This window comes from Octodon degus, unplaced genomic scaffold (genome assembly GCF_000260255.1).
Source record: "Octodon degus isolate 3935 unplaced genomic scaffold, OctDeg1.0 scaffold00106, whole genome shotgun sequence".
In the NCBI taxonomy this organism is placed as follows: domain Eukaryota; kingdom Metazoa; phylum Chordata; class Mammalia; order Rodentia; family Octodontidae; genus Octodon; species Octodon degus.
In genome coordinates, this window is record NW_004524682.1 from 7452563 (window position 1) to 7471767 (window position 19205).

Sequence of the window (19205 nt, forward strand, 5' to 3'; positions counted from 1 at the left end):
ACCTGAAACAAAAGGGATGGTTCTGAAGGTACAGTTCAGGGACCATGTGTTTTGAGACTATGTAGCCCAGGCTGTCCTCAAAACTCACAGGTATCCTCCTGCCTCAGCCTCCCAAGAGTGCTGGGATTACAGGCATGTGCTACCATGCCTTTTTCTCATCACACTCTATTATTTTTTTCCTTTCTTTGAACAGCAAGTTCCTCAAAACAGTCATCCCTTCTGTCTCCACTCACATTTCTGGGCCTCTGTGCCTGGGTATGTCCTGTTCCAACTCCAGAGTCTTCCCTAATGGGATCAGTCCTAGGTTATCAGTGCCATCCCCTGCCAGACTCAGTGGGAGCATTTCAGTATCATTTCTTTTTTTCCCCAGTACAGGGGATTAAACTCGGGACCTTGCATTTGCCAGGCAGGCACCTGTGCTGCTGAGCTACATCCCTGGCCTCAGTATTGGGTTTTTATGTTAGAGGTGTTAAGTTCTTCCAATGTGCAAGATACTGCTAAATATTAAGGGTAAAAGATTTTTTTAACTGGTAACCTTCAGATACAGAGGGCTTCGTGTGATGAGATCGACAGACTTTTAAGGTGACAGTGACCAGCAGCTTGAGGTGGAACTGCTCTAAGGGCTTCTTCACACATGTATTACTTCAATCCCAGCACTGAAGTATGTGCTTGTACTATTACTCTTCATTTTAAAGATGAAATGTCCGGTGATGAAAACTGCTAGTGGCCAAGCATTTAGTAGCTAATTTTGACTTCTAACTCAGCTTGGGCTTTAGAGCCCGTGCTATTCCTGGGCAGGACTGCCCCTCCACAGGTCAGCGTGCTGCTGTGAAGAAATGCCTGCTTCTGGAGCGCTACACAGTACTCAGAAAACTGCTGATGCAGCCACCCAGGTGTAGTGTGAGGCCAGCGCGGAGACGCTGTCCATGAAGGTGCTTTGTTTATTTTGTTTCTTTCAGTACTGGGGATGGAGCTTTTGCACTGGATTTTATCCCCATCCCTTTCTTACTTGTTACTTGGAGATGAATTGACTGGGCTCAGATTTGCAGTCTCTTGCCTCAGTCTCCCAACTGCTGGGGTTGCAGGAGTGTGCCGCCACACCTGGCTGTGAGAGGCTTCCTGTCGATTAAATGATTGATAAATTAGAATTAGAACATACTGAAATCTGAAATAGTTTGGTTGAACACCCTTAATTTGTCTTTGAGCCTGAGGGAAGCAGCTTGTGCCCAGTCGCACAGAGCTTTTGGTATGTATATGACAGATTTGACAACAGATTCCTGGTCTTGAGCTCACTGTATGGTCTAGGCTGGCTTTGAACCCTCAGAGATCCTTCTGCCTCAGCCTGCAGTGCTGGCTAGGATTACAGGCATGCATTCAGCTCCACACCAGCCCCCACCTCTTTATTTTTAATTTTATTTTTGGGGTTCTGTGGGATAGAACTCAGGACCTTGTACTTGTGTCATTGAGCTATATCCCCAGCCCTTATTTTAAATTTTGAGGCAAAGTCTCTCTAAGTTGCTTAGTTGGGACTTGAGCTGGTTATTTTCCTACCTGAACCTCCTAGAATGTTAGGATTACAGATATGAGCCATTACACCCAACATACTTTTATTTTTTTAAATTTTTGCTCATTTGAGACATGGTCTCATTTTGCAGTTCAGGCTGGGCTTGAGCTTACTGTGTAGTGCAGAGTGGTCTTGAACTAGCAACAATCTTCCTGCCTCAGCCTCCCGAATGTTGGGATTGCAGGTGTGCTCCACCACACCCAGCCTCAGCATGTTTTTATTTTTATTTTTTTATAATTGTATTGATAAATAGCAATGAGACAGTTTCAAATCAAATTGGTAGGACAGTTTCAATAATTCACACATTGCATACATTCTTCCTAGTGGTTAATTGCTGTACAAGATCCTATTTACAAACACCATTAGAACAAATCACTCTATTCATTAAGAGAATGTAACTATATATCTAACCTAACCGCTTTGAATACACAGATACAAAATGGACATTCATCTGTATCACCTTTTTTTGTTAAGTTCCATTATTTGAATATTATAGGTGTGTAAATTGAGCAAAATATTCTGAAAGAGTCCATTAGCCCATAATAGTATTGGGTGTTCTGCTTGACTGGCAACGTCAGAAATTGTTGACCTGAGTCCCCTACATCTTAACATAACAGCATGGCTTTACTTCTTATATTTCGTTTTTATACTTTTCTGCTGGGTGGTTAAGACCAAGGTACAGCAGGACCTATGCAACAAGAGTTGAAGCTTTGGGGCCTGATAAGGTCAGTGAAATCCCCTCAAGATTTATCCTGAGCTCCTGTACCTCAGATTGTAGATCCTTTGTCAGTGTCAGCCATGTGGATGCGTCACGGCCATTGCTTGACCATTGTGCTCTCTGTGAAAGCCTGAGAGAACGCAGCATGTTTTTAGAATATGCTCTAGTCACCATGTACTAGCTTAGGCTGGCCTCAGACTCACTATGCAGCCCAGGCTGGGCTCAAGCTGTGGCAGTCCTCCTGCTTCAGCCTTCCGTCACGTGCCGTGACTGCAGCGTGTGACACCATGCCTAACAAGGAAAGTTTTCCCCCAAGTTAAAAATAACTATATGTAAGGTTTACAGAGATTGGTTTCTTCGATTGGGAGGCAGGAGGAACATGTTCAAGTGAGAAGGGGCACAGGGGAGAAGGGAAAAGGGATTAAAAACAGAATGAAAAAAAAAACAAGCAGAGCTTTTATCAGTGGAGAAAGCAGGAAGGGTTGGAGCGGGGAGGGGAGTGGGGAGCAAAGAAGATGCTTCGTGTAGGAGTCTGAGCGCCCTGTCATGGATGTGAGCACTGTGCGTGGCCAGTGTATGCTAATAGAAGTCTAAAAGCACTGAGCGCGGCTTAGTTCTTCCCTGGCTCCGGCTCTGTTCCTCCCCTGTTGCTTCTTCCATAATTCCTTTGCCTTCCAGGCCTGTTTCTGATCTGAAGGCCCTGGCCCTAGCTCCCCTCAGCATTCTCACCTGCGTCTTGGTCTCCTCCTCCTGCCAGCTGCCTCTTAGCTGTTCTGCGCTCCTGAGCAAGAGTGTGCCTCAGGGCAGAGTGAGCACTCACTTCCCTGCAGAGGAGGAAGCAGCCAGCAGTGCCCCAGGGCCAGGGAAAGTGAGACAGAGGGGGCTGGAAAGGGGCAGGCACAGTTTTCCCCTTTCTCTTCATTTTTTTAACAGTAGACGTTTGCAGCACATGATTGTGCTCTTCGTGATACTTGGTAGAAGCATGGAAAGCACATCTCAGTGGTCCTTCACCCCGTCGCTCCTCATCTTGCGACCTCTTCATCTCTTTCCTGTTAGCTTTTATTTTGCTCATTATATTTTGAGTTTCTCCTAGAAGAGAAGCCATGTGACACTTAAGCTTGTGTGTCTGACTTATTTCACTCAGCCTTATGGTCCTGTGGTCAGTTTTCCTACAGATGATTCTATGGCGGAGTGCCATGGTGTATAAATGCCACGTTTTTATCCATTTCATCTGTTGATGAAGAAGATGAAAGAAGGAAAAAACAGACCTTCTAGTTGCAAAAAGGAAGGTGTACACAGGTGTTCCAGACACGTGGCCTTCTCTGTCTTGGCCTCTCTAGTGCTTCTGATGTGCTCCTGCCTGGGACAGTGCAACAGCTGCGGTTCCTTCTTAGGGGGCAGTGCTGGGGAACTGACAGCCGGGGCATCGTGCGCTGGGCGAGCGCTGTGCCGCGGAGCTGTAAACCCAGCCCATGGTTACGTCTTTTCTGTTAAAGAAGGACTTATTTTCACCTTTCAGTTGTATTTCATCTTAGTACTTCTCACTGTTTTGAAGTTTGCCATCTTCCATTTCCGGCAGACACTGTTTGCCTTCTAATATGGAGATTCTTGTACCCCATCTTTGTTTCACCTCTTTCCTTATTATACCTCAAAGTTACGATCTGTTTATGTCTACACATGCAGGATTCCTTCTGCTGTTTGTTTTGTTCTAACAAGTGCCGTCTTGCTTGCCTAGATTGAGATGGTTATATAATTGCCTGTCTTAGCCTAACCTCTCGTACCCAGGTGGAGAGACCGCACTTGGCACTCCTTGAGTTCTCCATGACATGATCTTTAAAATCCCTGTGCATGTGCCAGCACTGATCAGATTTTACATTCAGTATCTTGCTGGGGTGGGAGAGAACATACAAATACCATTTTTGCACATTTCTTTGATTTTATTTCCTCTGTGATAGAACGGAGAAAATATTGAGCGAATGTTTGCAGCTTTCTAGTGAGTGGTTGAAAGTCTGTGACACCAGAGGCAACCACCAAAGGGAAGTGCAAGACTGTCATGGTCCTTGGCTTCAGCGTCAGTGTGGAATCGTTACTGAGGCTGGAGAATGCAGAGGACGTGGAGTAAAGCAGTGAGCTAAACGCTTGCGCTCCTGGCGTTGTCCTGGACGTGAGGAGGATGTAGAAGAAACCTCCTTCAGCTCGTGGATAGACACAAGGAATGCTTGCCAGCAGAAGGAGTGAGCTGAGACTGTAGCTTAGGAGGAACCCTGGAGGATGGGTGGAGTAGAGAAGGATGTATTTTAGAATGTGTGAGTGTACTGTGTGGAGAGAGCATAGCAGAGAACAGCAAGTGAGAAGAAACCCAGGGAAGATGGGCTGGCAGGAAGGGTGTTCGGGGGAAGCTAAGTGTCCCAGTGAATGTGGAGATGCTAGAGCAGGTTTTCAAACATAGCAGAGACATCTCTTAGAATGAAGTATGGAAAGAATACTATATTCTTAGGTATCAGGAATAAAGTTAGAATGAGAGAGTGGATGCGAGGAAGCTGGGTAGCAGGCTGCAGCCAGGCCACGTGAGAGCTAATAGCGGCCTCGATGTAGAATTTTAAGAAGCTATGTAGAGAATTAAGGAGGCAGAAGTAACAAGGTATAGTATTTGTGTGAGAAAGAAACTGAACATTGATAGCTCTCAGTTTTGTTTCCAAGTTGGAAATGTGAGTGGACTGGTAGTATAACTGTTTATTGTACTTACGGTCTTATGCAGTGATCCATTGCCAAAGGTCATTGCTCCATGTCTTGGTTACTCTTGTCTCTTGTTGCTGGGACAAAATACCCAACATTCAGAATTAAGGAAAAGTTTATTTAGCTCACAGTTTGTGGAGGTTTCAGTCCATAGTTAGCTGGCTCCAGGGGAGGGTGGCACATGGCAGAGGGCAGCTCCCAGCGCTGGGGAGGCTGAGACAGGAAGATCACTAGGAGTCCGAGCTGTGTAGGGAGACCCTGTACCAAACAAATGAATAAAAATGAAAGATTAAAAAAAAAAAAAAAAAGGCGGGAGCAGAGGCAACTACAGTAGCAGCAGAGGCAAGGAGCAAGCCTTTCTCCCTTCTTCATACTGCATCCTGGCCATGCCCCAGGGCCATTGTAGCAGTCACACCCGTAATCCCAGCGTTGGATCATGAATTAATCACAGCCTCTAGAAGCCCGCCCATGATTATGTGAGACTTTGTGGGGACACTTAGACACAAACTGTAACATGCTGAGATTGAGGATTCAGAGAAATTTAGGATTATACTGGAGGAACAAACCATTATAGAGACTTTTACATTTATTTATTTATTTTGCTGCACTGGGGATTGAACCCAAAGCCTTGGTTCAGAGTTACACCCCCAGCCTTTATTTTTTGTTTTGAGACATCTGTTTTGCTGAATTCCCTGGGCAGACTCAACCTTGTAGTCCTGCTTCAGCCTCCTCCCAAGTGCTGAGATTATGGTGTGTGACACCATGCCTGGCAGCAATTACCTTTATTGTTTTATTATGTACCTCTTGCCTCCCACAGTTGAAGTGCCTCGTGCTACTTACCATTTATTAGGTTCCATATAAGTAACAGTCCCTTGGTGTCATTGGTAGTGCCTTTTCCACAAACTTTGTCAGGATTAAAATAAATGAAAAGTACATGGTAAAAAATGTGAAGCCCTTTGCTGAGTATGCGGTGAACAGAATTACCTCTGAAGATGGTAGTGTTTAGTCATACTTCCATTAATTTGAGTGAGAGTTGGTTTTGCCGTTGGAGCGGGGTCATTTTCATGGAGAGAACTTGGCATTGCCTGGTGTGTTTGCCTTAGCTGTTGGTCTCAGATAGATGAGCCTCCTTAACTTCCCTGCCACTGAGCGTGTAAAATTTCTGTGGTGGTTTTCTGTTTAGGGGTACATTAGTGAAGAGGGGTGCACTGGTGAGTACTGTCCTTGCACATATGGGCTCTGCAGTGTGGATACTCAGCCACAGTTTCTAAAATTGGGCAAGCGCAGTGGTATGTCCACGCTCTGCTGTCGTGTGACAGCCGGTTGTGCTCGTTTGCTTTCCATGTTGCCTCGGTTTATAATGCTTTTGTCAAGTTTGGCTTTTATGGAAATTTTAGACTGTCGACTTTATAAGTGAAATATAATATTTCATTGTCTTAATTATTTTCTTCAATTCTGAATGTGGCTGTATGTTCTCCTTAGCTCCTTTTTAAAAGGATGACCTTTTTAGGACAGTTGATTTTTTTTTTTTTTTTTTTTTTTTTGGCAAAATTGAGTAGAAAGTGCAGGCAGCTGCGCGCAGTTCCTGCTGACCATGAGCTGCGGGCTCTCACCCCCAGCCAGCCTGCCTTAGCTAAGTGGTCCTTTGTTAAAGCTGAGGACTCTGTGTGGCCACATCCCTGCTTCTTGGTACACAGTTTATGTCAGGGTCACTGTGCGGAGTCTCCAGGTTTGGACAAGTCCGTAATGACATGTGACCACCTTTATAATGCAGAAGAGTTCTTTTGCCCTAAAAAGCCTCTGCACTCTGCTTTTTCATCCTTTCCTCCTTTCAAGCCTGTCAACCAGTACTGTTTACTATCTCTGTAAGTTTTGCATTTTCTGGAATATCATACAGTTTTAATTGAACAGAGTGCCAGCCCTTCTAATTGACTTCTTTCACTTAATACCCATTTAAGATTCTTCATGTATTAATGGCTACATTATACATTTTTTAGATTTAGTATGCATTCCATGGAAATAATATTTTATCTTTCAATCAGGAGACCCATGATACCCCTCTGTTCCAGTGAAAATAATTTTGGTCACTTGATTAATGTGATACGTTGTCAGGATTCTCCATTGTAAAGATGCTACTGTCTAATATGTGTCTGGTGATAAGCTTCTTTGCCACCGTATAAAATGTCATGTTTCTTATACTGTTGTGCAGTAATTTTAAGCATCTTGGTTGAAATAATTATTGCTATGATTTTGCCAAATGGTTCTCAGAGACCCCTCCTGCCAGGTGTTATGGTGCAAGGTGAGTGAAAAAGGAAGAGCAAGAGACAGAATGGTGGTGCAGCGGGGATCAGGGTGACCAGCAGCTCATAAGGAACTAAAGGCTATGAGACAGCTGGAACCGGGCTTTTATTGAGGAGGGGATTATAGGATGACTCCAGGCTGCTGGTGGCGGTGAGCTAATGAGAGCCCTACCCTGGATGTCTTTCCGTGGGCTTAGTCTTTGTAGGTGGGAGGGGATGGCCTACCCCCAATGAGGTAAAGGAAAATTTCATCCTTTCCACTCATCCCCTAGGGAAGTATGTAAAACTAGCCATTGTGAATTTGAGGTTCCCAACTAATGTTGACTTTCTAACTTTTAAAATGTTTAAAATGTGAGGTTTTATACTTTCTGCCATGGCTTCTGTGTGTCTTCCAGGCAGGTAAAGCGCCCAGGGCCCGGATGTTCAATCTCCAGGCCTGCCCTGCCGGTCCCGCCCCCAGGACTGAGACAGCAGTTGAGACTGGGCATGGTGGCACGGGCCTGCAATCCCAGCACTTAGAAGGCTGGAAACAGGCAGATCACTACGAGTCCGATCTAGTATTGAGAACCTGAACACCCTGTAGACCCTTCCCTAAAATTAAAAAAAAAAAAAAAAGAGAGAGAGACAGATGTGCTTTACTTAGAAGAGTAGGTGATAGTGAGGGCCTAGAAATACTCTGATGAGTTCATGTCTCTTGAGTCAAATGAGCAGTGGAGAAGGTATAAAATACTAGTGATTTGGAAATTAGAGATTAAAAAAGGAAGCAGAAAACTCGAACAGAATGTTATTTAGCCAGTGCCTAGTTGGGGCCTGATGCAGTTTATTTATGTTACAGGGCTGAGCAGTCACTAGCTGGACTCTGCACATATGAGGGGCTTGATGATGTATGTGCTGCATATTTCATCGCACTTTTTTTTTCTTTTTTAATATATTTGGTTGCAGCGTCTCACCACACAGTTTGGACTCCTGGTGATCCTCCTGATTTTAGCCTCCCTAGTGCTGGGATCACATCACAGGTGGGCACCACCATGCCACCACGCAAAGATTCTGGCTGGCCCTGCCCACCCTGGGGGCAGGTTGGCGTGGCATGTGGTGCTGGGGATTGAACCTCAGTCCCCACTCCTGCCCAAGCAGGTGCTTTAGTCCACTGAACCGTCTTACCGGCCCTTCCATCACGTTCTGAAAATAAACGTTTGAGCACAATTATAAGAAATTTGGGGGGCTGGAGAGATGGCTCAGTGGTCTAAAGCACCTACTTAGAACAAGCTTAGCAAAAGCATCAGGGACCGCGGTTCAATCCCCCAGCACCACATGCCAGCCAGGCCTGCCCCCTGGTGGACTGAGCTGGCCTCTCTCTCTCTCTCTCTCTCTCTCTCTCTCTCTCTCTCTCTCTCTCTCAAATAAATAAATAAATAAATAAATAAAAAAAGAAATTTGGTATTTGATTCAGTTTTTAAAACGTGTTTGAACTATAAATGACTTGCAAATTAAATTATCAAAGTAAAATTGGTAATGCTAGGACAGAATCTTGAGAGACACTGCATGAGACCCAGTGTCTGCCCTTTGTCTTACATGATTTGTCACTGCTGTGTACCTCAACACTTGACAAACCTTTCCCTGTTGCTAGGAAACCCAAGAAGTGTTTTTGCATGATCTTAAGATTTCAGTTCATTTTTAGTACAGCACAATGAAGAGCAGTTGAATGTTTAAACATATTTTGAAAAAGAAATACTGAAGTCATTTTAAAAATGTTTATAATTTCTTAAGCAGGATAGCCATCTCTTGACAGCAGGGCATTGGGCCTGCGCCCCCTGGCAGATTTTCAAACCTGCATGTGCTCAAGACTTTAAGTAGCGTGGTGTAGGCCTTGCATGTAACTGAAGCACAGCCTTCAGTAGACTTGATCATCCCTAGGTTAGTTCTAATACCAAATATGGGGCAAATGCTGTGCAAATAGTTGTTATTGTTTGAGGAACGTCAGGAAAAAGGTCTACGTATGTTTAGTACAGATGAAATTTTTAAAAATAATTATCTTCTGTTCAAAGTTGTTGAATCTGGATAGAGAACCCACAGATATGCAGAGCGCTGGCATACAAATAAGGAAATTTCAATGAAACAGAAATGGGTACACTGCGCTGGGCCCCTCCCCCGGGGCGCAGTGAGCCTGGACGGGTCCAGGTGTGGTTTTGCACACCTGTAACCGTAGTGCTGGGAAGGCAGAAAACAGGATCACTATGAGTCCGAGCTGCATAGTGAGAGCCTGTATCAAATACATAAAAAAATGAAAGAACAAAACAAAAAAATAGAAATGGGCATTTACTTTGCTCACAACTTCAGTTCTCAAAAACAGGTTGCTGTAACATTTTGGCATGACTTTGTGGGTCATGCTTATGTACGCGTTGTTACAGTTTGGGTCTGCACTTTCAGGCTCGTGTGCTAAAAATGTAGATGCCCATGCTGGTCCTGGGAGGGGTTAGGAACACGGCTTGGAGCCTAGTAAAAGACAGGTATGTTGTGGGGGCCCTGCCCTCCCAGGCAGATCGGGGCCCAACCCCTCTCTGACTCTCTCAGCTCTCCTGCTCTCCTTTTCTCATCTTTCTTTCTCCTTTCCCCTCTCCTTTTTCCCATGGCCTCTGTGTGCTGAAAACAGCTTCACCACAGCCCTAAAGCAATAGCGCCAAAGGGTCGAGGACAGAAATCTCTAAAACTACGGGGCCAGAAATCTTTCTTTTGTTTTAAGTCATTTATCTCAGGTATTTTGTTACAGCAACTGAAAGCTAACCACATGCATATATAATAGTTTTAAAGTAGTCTTTTAAAATTCTTTTAAATCTTTTTGAGATAGGGTTTCACTAAGCAGTTAAGGTTGGCCTTAGATTTGCTACATAGCCCAGGCAGGCCTCAGACTCACAGCAATCCTCCTGTCACGGCCTCCCAAGTGCTGGGGTTGCAGGTGTATGTCACTGTGCCTAGCCCAAATGGTGGTATTTGAAAAATATGTAAAAGATATCCCAAGCTCCAAAGAAACAATAATTCCCCACAAAAACATTCTTCCATTTTTTATTAGAGGTAACTTAAACAGCCTGCAATTTAGCAGAAACTCAGTCTCCTTGATAATTTTACTGTCAAAGTGCTAATGTCTCTTACATGTATGAGCCATACCCGGCTTAAAGTGGTCTTTCGAAATAAAAATATTCTTTTGTGTCTAACAAGAATGAATTAGGAGAATTTCAACATTTATACCCCTAGGCTTTTTTTCTTTTCTTTCCGTTTTTTTGGTGGAATGCTGAGGATTGAACTCAGGGCCTCACATACGCTAACCAAACGTTCCACCACTGAGGTACTTCCCTAGTCCTCACTTAGCCTTTTTGTTGCCTTCTATAAAATGGGAACTCAAGAAGGGACTAAAAAGGTTTTGTTATTTACAGGAGTTTTGCGTGGTCACTCATGTATTTTTTTCTTTGTTTTGCTTATATGTTGATATGGGATTTTTCATTCCAAGGAGAGCTTAGGCTATTCATCTCTTACTTGCTGTATAAAGTATTAATAAGCAGCCAGGTGTGGTGTTGCATGCTTATACTCCTAGCACTCTGGAGGCTGAGGCAGGCCACTCTAGGCTTACCACCAGCCTGAACCTCACAGCAAGACCCTGTGTCAACAAGAGCAACAACAAAATAGTAAGTATTAGTAGCCAGACAGGTTACACTCAGGCAACAAATTATGGTGCCTAAGAAAGGAGCACTTGAAGCAGCAGATGTCTGGCAGGTTGATGCCTGCTTCTGCCCTCAACATTTGAAGGATTCATCAAACTTCAAATGCAGTCAACAGTCCTTTGCTACAGTGGGAGGCAGACGTACCTGTATTTTCTCCCTGCTCTCGTGGTGCTAGTGACTTAATGGTAAATTGGGACTTTCTTTTAAAATTATTATTATTCTGTATTATTTTGTTTGGAGACAGTGTCTTACCTAGTTTCCCAGACTGGCTTGGAGCTGTGGTCCTTGTGCTAGGGTTGTAGGCATGTGCAGCTGTGTCTGGCTGCATGTGCACTTTAAAAAGCCCTAAAAACACAGCGGTACTATGGGAAGAAGATGAGCTCATCTGCATCTGCTTGTGACAGAGCTTTGTGCAAGCCAAATCAGGTCATTTTAAAATAGAAATTAAAAAAAATCTGACACATATCCTGCAATAAGTGCCAGTAGGTAGTCTTGGCATTCATAGGAGGAAGGACAGAGAAATCATGGTGATGGGCGGAGGTAGACAAGTGCCTCCGCAAGTGGTGTGGAAGGGAGCTGGGTTTATTAGTGGTGATTAAGAATATTCAGAGGTGTAAATGCTGACTTAAGAGAAACGCTTGATTATGCACGTAAGTAGCACATCCTAATTTTAAGTAGATATGCAGGTATGAAATGGAGTAATCCATATTTTAGGGGAGTAGGAATTAGTCCATTTGGTCTGAAGCAGTAGGTCTTTATGGTGTCACAAAGCACCCCAGGCTGAGGCGGAAACCCAAAAGTATGTACCCAGCATCCTGTGCGTTTCCAGGGTAGGAGCCGCTGAGAGCAAGGCTGGGCCCCCTCGGGGGACTGCAGACAGCTCTCTTGATGGGAGCTGTTCCAGGGTCCTGCTGTGGGTCGTTCACACCGTGGTGGGGATCTCAAGGGCGACCTCAACATTAAGGAATAATGTGCTCAGAATTTGTATTTATGTTTGATGTGTTTGAGATTCCCTTAAATGCTGTTAAATAAAAGCTTGAATATAAATGGTCTTCAATGTAGCCTGGCTTTTCTTTATAGCCTGGCTTTTCTTTAGTTATCAATCTTTTGGTTTTAACTTTATCAACATTTCACTAAGTCTGATAGTTTTAAGTACTGTAATTAAGTTTATTCTATAGCTAGTAGGAGGCATCAGGTCATGACTTATGTTTCATTTTAGTTTATTCTGTTGGAATTTATTATTTGAAAAACAGTGTCAAAATAGTTATCATGAGGGGCTGGCCAGATAGTTCAGAGGATTAAAGCGCCTGCCTTGCAGACGCAGGGACCCGGGTTTGATCCCCTGCATACTGTGCTGGCCCTGCCACCAGGGCACACTGAGACAGCCACTGAGACTGGGCGTGGTGGCGCATACCTGTAATCCCAACGCTTGGGAGGCTGAAAACAGAATCACTACGAGTCTGATCTCTGTAGTGAAACCCTGAAGACCTTATAATTCATGGAGAATTAGGACACTGGATGGACAAATTCTTCATTTTGCTTTGATGAATTTTTTTTTATGGTGAGAGTAGGAATGGGAGGAACACCATACCATAATTTTAGTGTGTAGGTGTACTCCACGTTATCGTTTAGTCCTGAATGTCAGCATCCAGTGTATTGGAGCCCAAGTGATAGAGCGCCTTTTCTAACAGAAAATGGTGAGATTTACACTTCTGCAGGCTAATGTTTTAAGTTTCTACTAAGAAAATATTGGTTATTACAAAGAAACCATAAATGTAACAACTTGTGGTATGCTAACTTTCATATTGAATAGCTTAACATTTTATGTGATGTCCTGTATACTCTCAGTTTGCATTTTAAATCAAGTTGATGCCTTGTTCAAATGTTAATCTCATTTGAAAATAAGCATTGAGCGAACTCATTTTTATGCGGAAATTGATAGATATTCTTTGCTTTTGAAAAACACATTGATTAAACATTTTCTTATCCAACGAGAAATAGAACCTTTTTGCTTAGAGTTAATTCTACCTTTTATGAGTAAGAGACCCCCGCATTGTCACGGTGACCCTAGCAAGGGGACTGAACTCTTGTTCAGCTGCAGCGTGTTGAAGCCATCTCTAGTGGGCCCAAATGGAAGAAATTTTATAGAATGTGAATTTTAGAATAGGATAGGATTTTAAGAAGGCTTTTTAAGAAAATAAAGTATAATTGTGATGTTGCAAGAAGAAAATTGGGGGTGAACAGTAAGAAATTTTTGTAAAGATAGTATTGAAGCGAACTGTTGGGTAAATTATTCCTACTTATTTATTTAAAAATCTTTTAAAGAATACAAAATAGTGAAAAAAAGCATTAGAAATGATACAAAATTTCACTAAACAACATAATAGGAATTTAACAATGGCTGTTATATTGCATTATATTATCTTCAAAGTAGTCATTTGGGGGGCCAGGGAGATGGCTCAGTGGAGTAAGCGCTTCCCTGGCACGTGCAAGGGCCTGAGTTCAATCCCTGGTTCTGCCAAAAAAAAAAAAAAAAAAATTAATCATTTGGTTTACCAGATACAAACCTGCAAAAACGGTTAAAAAACAACAAAACAACAACAAAAGGAAAGTTTTTAAGAAATTAAAAAGAATAAAAAATTTAAGCATTAGCTGCTCCTTTCGATAGACTGGTAGAAATCAACGATACAATTAACCAAACACGTCTGCATATCTTTTCCTTCTTTCTTTCGTCCTTGTCTCATCCCAGTTTTTTGTTCCCATTGAACAGATTCTTTCCCTGTCTCAGTGTCTGTTGTACTTTTCAGATTTTATTCTTTCAGGTTCTTACACCCTAGCGAGACAATATGGTGTTTGCACATGTAGGCCTGATTTATTATACTTAGCAATACAGTCTCTGGTTGCATCCATTTGCCTTTAAAAGCCTCAAATTTATCTTTTTTGGGTAGTGGAGTAATACTCCATTATGTAAAAATACCACATTTTCTTAATCCATCCCTCAGCTGATGGGCATTTGGGGTGTTTCCAAGTTTAGCTATGATAAATTGTACTGCTGTAAACATGGGTGCACGTGTATGGCTGTGGTGTGATGATTTTAGTTCTTTTGGGAAAATACCTAGAAGGAGAATAGCTGGCTTGAATGGGACCTGCAAACTTAGCTTTTTGAGGAATCTCCACAGTGGTTTCCATTATGGTTATACGAGTCTGCACTCCGACCAACAGTGGAGAAAGGTTCCATTTTCCCCACAGCCTCTCCAGCATTTGTTATTGGTTGCCTTCTTGATGAGAGCCATTGTTTGTGGCATAAGGTGGTATCTCAAGGTTGTTTTAATTCACATCTCTTGAATGACCGAAGATGTTGAACTTTTTCCATGTATTTATATGCCATTTGTATCTCTTTATTTTTGAAGTATATATATTCATCTCAGATGCCCATTTCTTGATTGGGTCTTTGAATTTTGGAGGCTTGATTTTTAAAAATTCTTTGTTCTAAGTACAAGTCCTCTGTCAGAGGAACAGTGGGCTATATTTTTTTCCCAATTTGTGAGTTTTCTTTTTATTCTGTTAGTGGTTTGAGCATAAAGCATATAGTCATACATTATTGAATGTTGAGCCTAGATTTTGCAAAATGAATCATAATTTAGTTGAGTGAAGATCAGCAGATACTTACACAAATCTATATGGTGTAGCCTACTATACTTATGCTATATGGTATAGCCTAGTGCTGTTGGGCTACAAACCTGTACAGCCTGGTACTTTCCTGAATTACTCTAGGAATTTGTAACACAAAGGTGTTTGTATACCTAAATATACCTAAATATAGAAAAGATTCAGTAAAAATACTATGAAATAGAGTTTTTCCAACTCCATTTTCATCTTTTTTGGGGGGATGGGGGTGGTACTGGGGATCAAACTCAGGACCTTGCACTTGCCAAGCAGATGCTTATGCCACTGAGCCATCTCCCTCGCCATCCATTTTAATTTTATGGGGCCATGGTCAGAAATCTTTAACTGAAACACTATTATGCAATGCATGACTTTGTATAAATTGTTTCCTATTTTGTATTCATTAAAATGTGTTGCTTAAAAATGTTTAAGCATTTGATACAAGTTATGAGATTATATTAATAGAAGTTTAAAATTAAAGATTTGGCAAAAATGTGTCAAAATTTATCAACTTGTGCCCTAAGAACTATGAGTTCTCAGTGGCACTGTGGTTAACATAAATTAATATAGCCTTAGATTTGGGTGACATTACTGGTCTTTCAGCGAATCTAGCTAAATACAGTTTTAACCAACTGGTTGGGCATAGAAACTATCTTACTAGTAGAGACTTAGCTTTTATATTATGTTGGGAAACTTATGGTGTTCTTAAAGGGTTTTCTGTCTGAAACCTGGTAGTATTAATAGTGTCTTTTCATTTTTAGAAAGGCACCACTGAATGTGAGCTGCGTTCTTCTGGATGGACCCCAAGCCCACCCATCCTGTGTCCCCCACTTCTCTGTCCTCCTCGCAGTGTCTACAGTTGCTGTGATTCCCAGAATATTAGCGATGCTTAGTCGAGTAAGTGTTTTGTGGTTTTTTTTTTCCTACAGATCTCATCAGAAGTTTGAGTATCACTCCTCCTGATCAGATGATGATTGAAAAGGCCAAAGGGGAAACTGCCTATCTTCCTTGCAAATTTACTATTGGTCCTGATGACCAGGGACCTCTGGACATTGAGTGGCTGCTGTCGCCAGCTGATAACCAGCAGGTGGACCAAGTGGTGAGTCTGACAAGTGCCTGTGACTGTCTTCATGGCCATCACTGTGCTTATCACAGAAGGGGCGTGTTAGCTGGGAAGAGGGCCCTGATGGTTCAGCCTTGATCTCGGTGAGGAAGGTGGTCGCTGGTGGACAGTGAGGCCAGCTTTGTGCTGGAGTGAGACATGAAAGTGACCTATGATTATAGAAGGAGAGATCTGTGTAGCTTTTTTCAGAAAGGCTTTAAAGAAAAGGAACTTGGGATAATTCTGAAAATCTGGATTGTCATGCGTCGATCACATGACAGGGAATAGTGGGCAGGTTCTGGAGCTGGCTGAGCATGGGGCGGCATTGTTCATGTAGGTGGGGGATGGCGAGGAAACTGTCTCATGATAAACACTTGAGAAAAGTGAAATCAAAGTTTTACTTGAGGACCTTGTTGCCAGTAGAAGGGCCATAGTGTAAAGAAGGAGTATATTGCTTTTAAAGAATCTAATTCCTTATTTCAAGCTCCATCCTGTATGATGAATTTCTTAAGGTTAAGTCTGTATAGCAGAAACAGCCTGAAACACTTAAATTATAATTATTTTTAAAAAATCAACATATTTTTGTATTTTCTCTAACCTTGTAGTGAGAGCCTAATGTAGAAAACTTGGAAAGCTAGACATAGCACAGAAAGGAAAACTCGTATGATAATCTTACCTCCGAATGCATATCATACTTTGTCTTTTAAGTATTTCACCTTATTTAAAATGTTATTTAATTTAAAAAAAATCCACGTTCATGAATTGTGTTAGACCAGGGGATAAAAACAAGTCCGAACACTTAGAGGAGTATAGTGATATGTGTACTTAGCAAAGAAAAGGGGGCAGGTGAGATAGCTCAGTGGACTAAAGCGCCTGCTTAGGCAAGTGCAAGGACTGCAGTTCCATCCCCCGCAGCACATGCCCTGGGCAGGCTGAGCCCGCTACAGAGTTCAGGCATAGTGGTGGACGCCTATAAACCCAGTGCTGGGAAGCTGAAAGCAGGAGTATCACCACCAGTCTGAGCTGTATAGTGAGACCCTGCAACAACCACATACTTAAAAAGATAAAAAAATAAATTTAAAAAAGATTATGTTGTATTTATTGTCCAATTTAAAAGAAGGACTTGATTAAAAGCTTAAAATAAGGTCCTTTGGTGTAATGACTGAGTTAGTACAGTTAGGCATTTAACATTTTTGGCAGATCCAGTCAGTTTGCCCACCATGAATCTGTGTGGCAGTCTTTCTGATGTACTCTCCTGAGTTGTGGAGGCTAAGGCCACTCCATCAGAGGATGTAACTCTGCCCTGATTCTGCCACTGAAACTTTGTTTTGTCTTCTAAGCAAAATAAATTAAGCCTGACTTCCTGGTTACTCACCCCACAGCAATTCTTTTCTCCCCCCATCTTCACTTCCCCTTTCTCTCTCTGGAGAGCTGGCACCCTGCACACAGGCTTCTCCCTGAGGTTGTGCCCTTCCTTTTGCCAGTGCAGTGTGTCCTGCTAGACGTCAGGCTTCTGTGGCAGGTTAAGATAGGAGAGTGTGGGTCTTCAGAGCTTCTGTCGAGGTGCACGAGATGGGGGGGAGCCCTTGAGCAGGTGCAGAGAGAGACCAAGAAGCATGCCCTGAGCTGGTACAGTGTGTTAGTGGGAAGAGGACCCCCATTTCCCTGGGTGAGTGGGAGGCACTGTTTTGCTGTCAACAGGAGTTGTGAGATACGTGTGAAACTGTGAACTCAATGATGAGTGTGGATTTCTTTGTTCAAACCCAACGTCAAACCAATGCACAATAAAGTCAGATTCTAAGTGAGAGATTGGGGAGAAATTGATACAAAAGAGGATGCTTGCAAAGAATTTCAGTTACTTTATATATTAGCTGAAGACCAGTTACAGTATATTTAAGCTGGTAGGCAGTGGTTAGGGATGAGGAATTGGATTGGACTGCAGAGATGGGGAAGATTGGGAGTACTTTCTAAAAAGTGTGTCATTACGTGATTCTGCCATAGTGAGACTGTCAGAGAGTATAGTGACACAAACTTACCAAGGCTACCCAGTAATCTTATGGGACCACCCTTGTGTATATGTGCTCCTTGGTTGACTGAAACATTGTTATGTGGTACATGACTATTTTGTAGCTTTAAAAGATACCATAAAGTGAGAATTATTTTGCAAAGGAAGGAACATGACCAGGGTCACACAGCTGGCAATAGATGGAAGTTGAAATTTGAACGTAGTTCTCTGTGACTGTCACATCTTTATTTTTATAGCTCTGTAATGTCCTGACCCATGTTCTTAAACTTTGTTTCATCTTGTAAAATAAGAACAAATATATTCAACCTCAGAGTTAGAAAATACTGTCCAAGTATTCAGCACTTAAGTGCTATCGTAAGGGTGGCCAGCAGATCTGGCTTGCATCATAGCTGCGTGGTTCAGAGCTGTTGGAAAATATTGTCCAAGTATTTAGTTCTTAAGTGGTATCATAAGGGTGGCCAACAGCTCTGGCTTGCATCTTAGCTGTGTGGGTCTTGTATAGTGTTCCCTGTGGATGGTGCCTTCACCCTTGCAGGGATGTGAAGGAGAATCAGCAGAAATGTAGAATTACCTGGTTGTTTTCATGGGAAAGTGCTGAAAGACTACTGAGTGTGTGTGTGTGTGTGTGTGTGTGTGTGTGTGAGCTATTAAAAGGCATAATAGACTGCACTATGGCCTTTATAACAAGTGAACAGGAAGCTAGGGTAGCCTCAGTTGTGTGGCTCTCCATAGTGCTGTGGTTAAGTGGGCAAGGCAAGAAGTGGAGCAAGTCTATAGGGTACATGTTTACCACATGAGCTGGCTGTCTTCATATGTGTATAACAAGATTACACACAGGGTATAGATGTAGCCGTTTTCCTGATTCCTGTTTGGGTTTGGTGCCACTTTAGGTCCCTTGATTGGTTTTTTTTGGTGGAACCGGGGGTTGAACTCAGGCCCTTGCACTTGTGAGGCAAGTGCTTATTCTACTGAGCTATCTCCCCAGCCCCCCTTGAGCCATATATGAACAGAACATGGGATTTTAATAGTGAATGTGAAAATTTATTTCCTTCCAAATCTAGTCTTTGATCACTGCCATCAAAATCTGTAATTCAGAAAACTCAGTGAAACAGGAAATAGGCTTTGATTTAGTCACAGAGGGTTCGGTGGAAGCTTGCTAACCAGGACGCATTATCTCAGGCTCATTTTACGATTTTATACAGTAGAATCTAGAACCTTCAGGTGCCTTCATAGTAGTAGTAAGATAAAAATAATGTCGGATACAACAGATACTTTGATGAACCTTTATGGAGAGAGAGGAGGCAACATATTCTTTGTTTCTTTCTTTCTTTCTTTCTTTCTTTCTTTCTTTCTTTCTTTCTTTCTTTCTTTCTTTCCTTC

General features: G+C 42.5%; 1 protein-coding gene across 3 annotated transcripts in view; it reads left to right on the forward strand.

Annotated features, from left to right (window-relative positions):
* Positions 1-19205, forward strand: part of Cxadr (CXADR, Ig-like cell adhesion molecule) — a 60829-nt gene that overhangs the window by 10774 nt on the left and 30850 nt on the right. For all 3 annotated transcript variants that reach the window (XM_023724127.1, XM_023724126.1, XM_023724128.1), the window contains exon 2: positions 15627-15796. In XM_023724127.1, coding sequence (XP_023579895.1) covers positions 15627-15796 — 170 coding nt within the window. The remainder of the gene's footprint in view (positions 1-15626; positions 15797-19205) is intronic.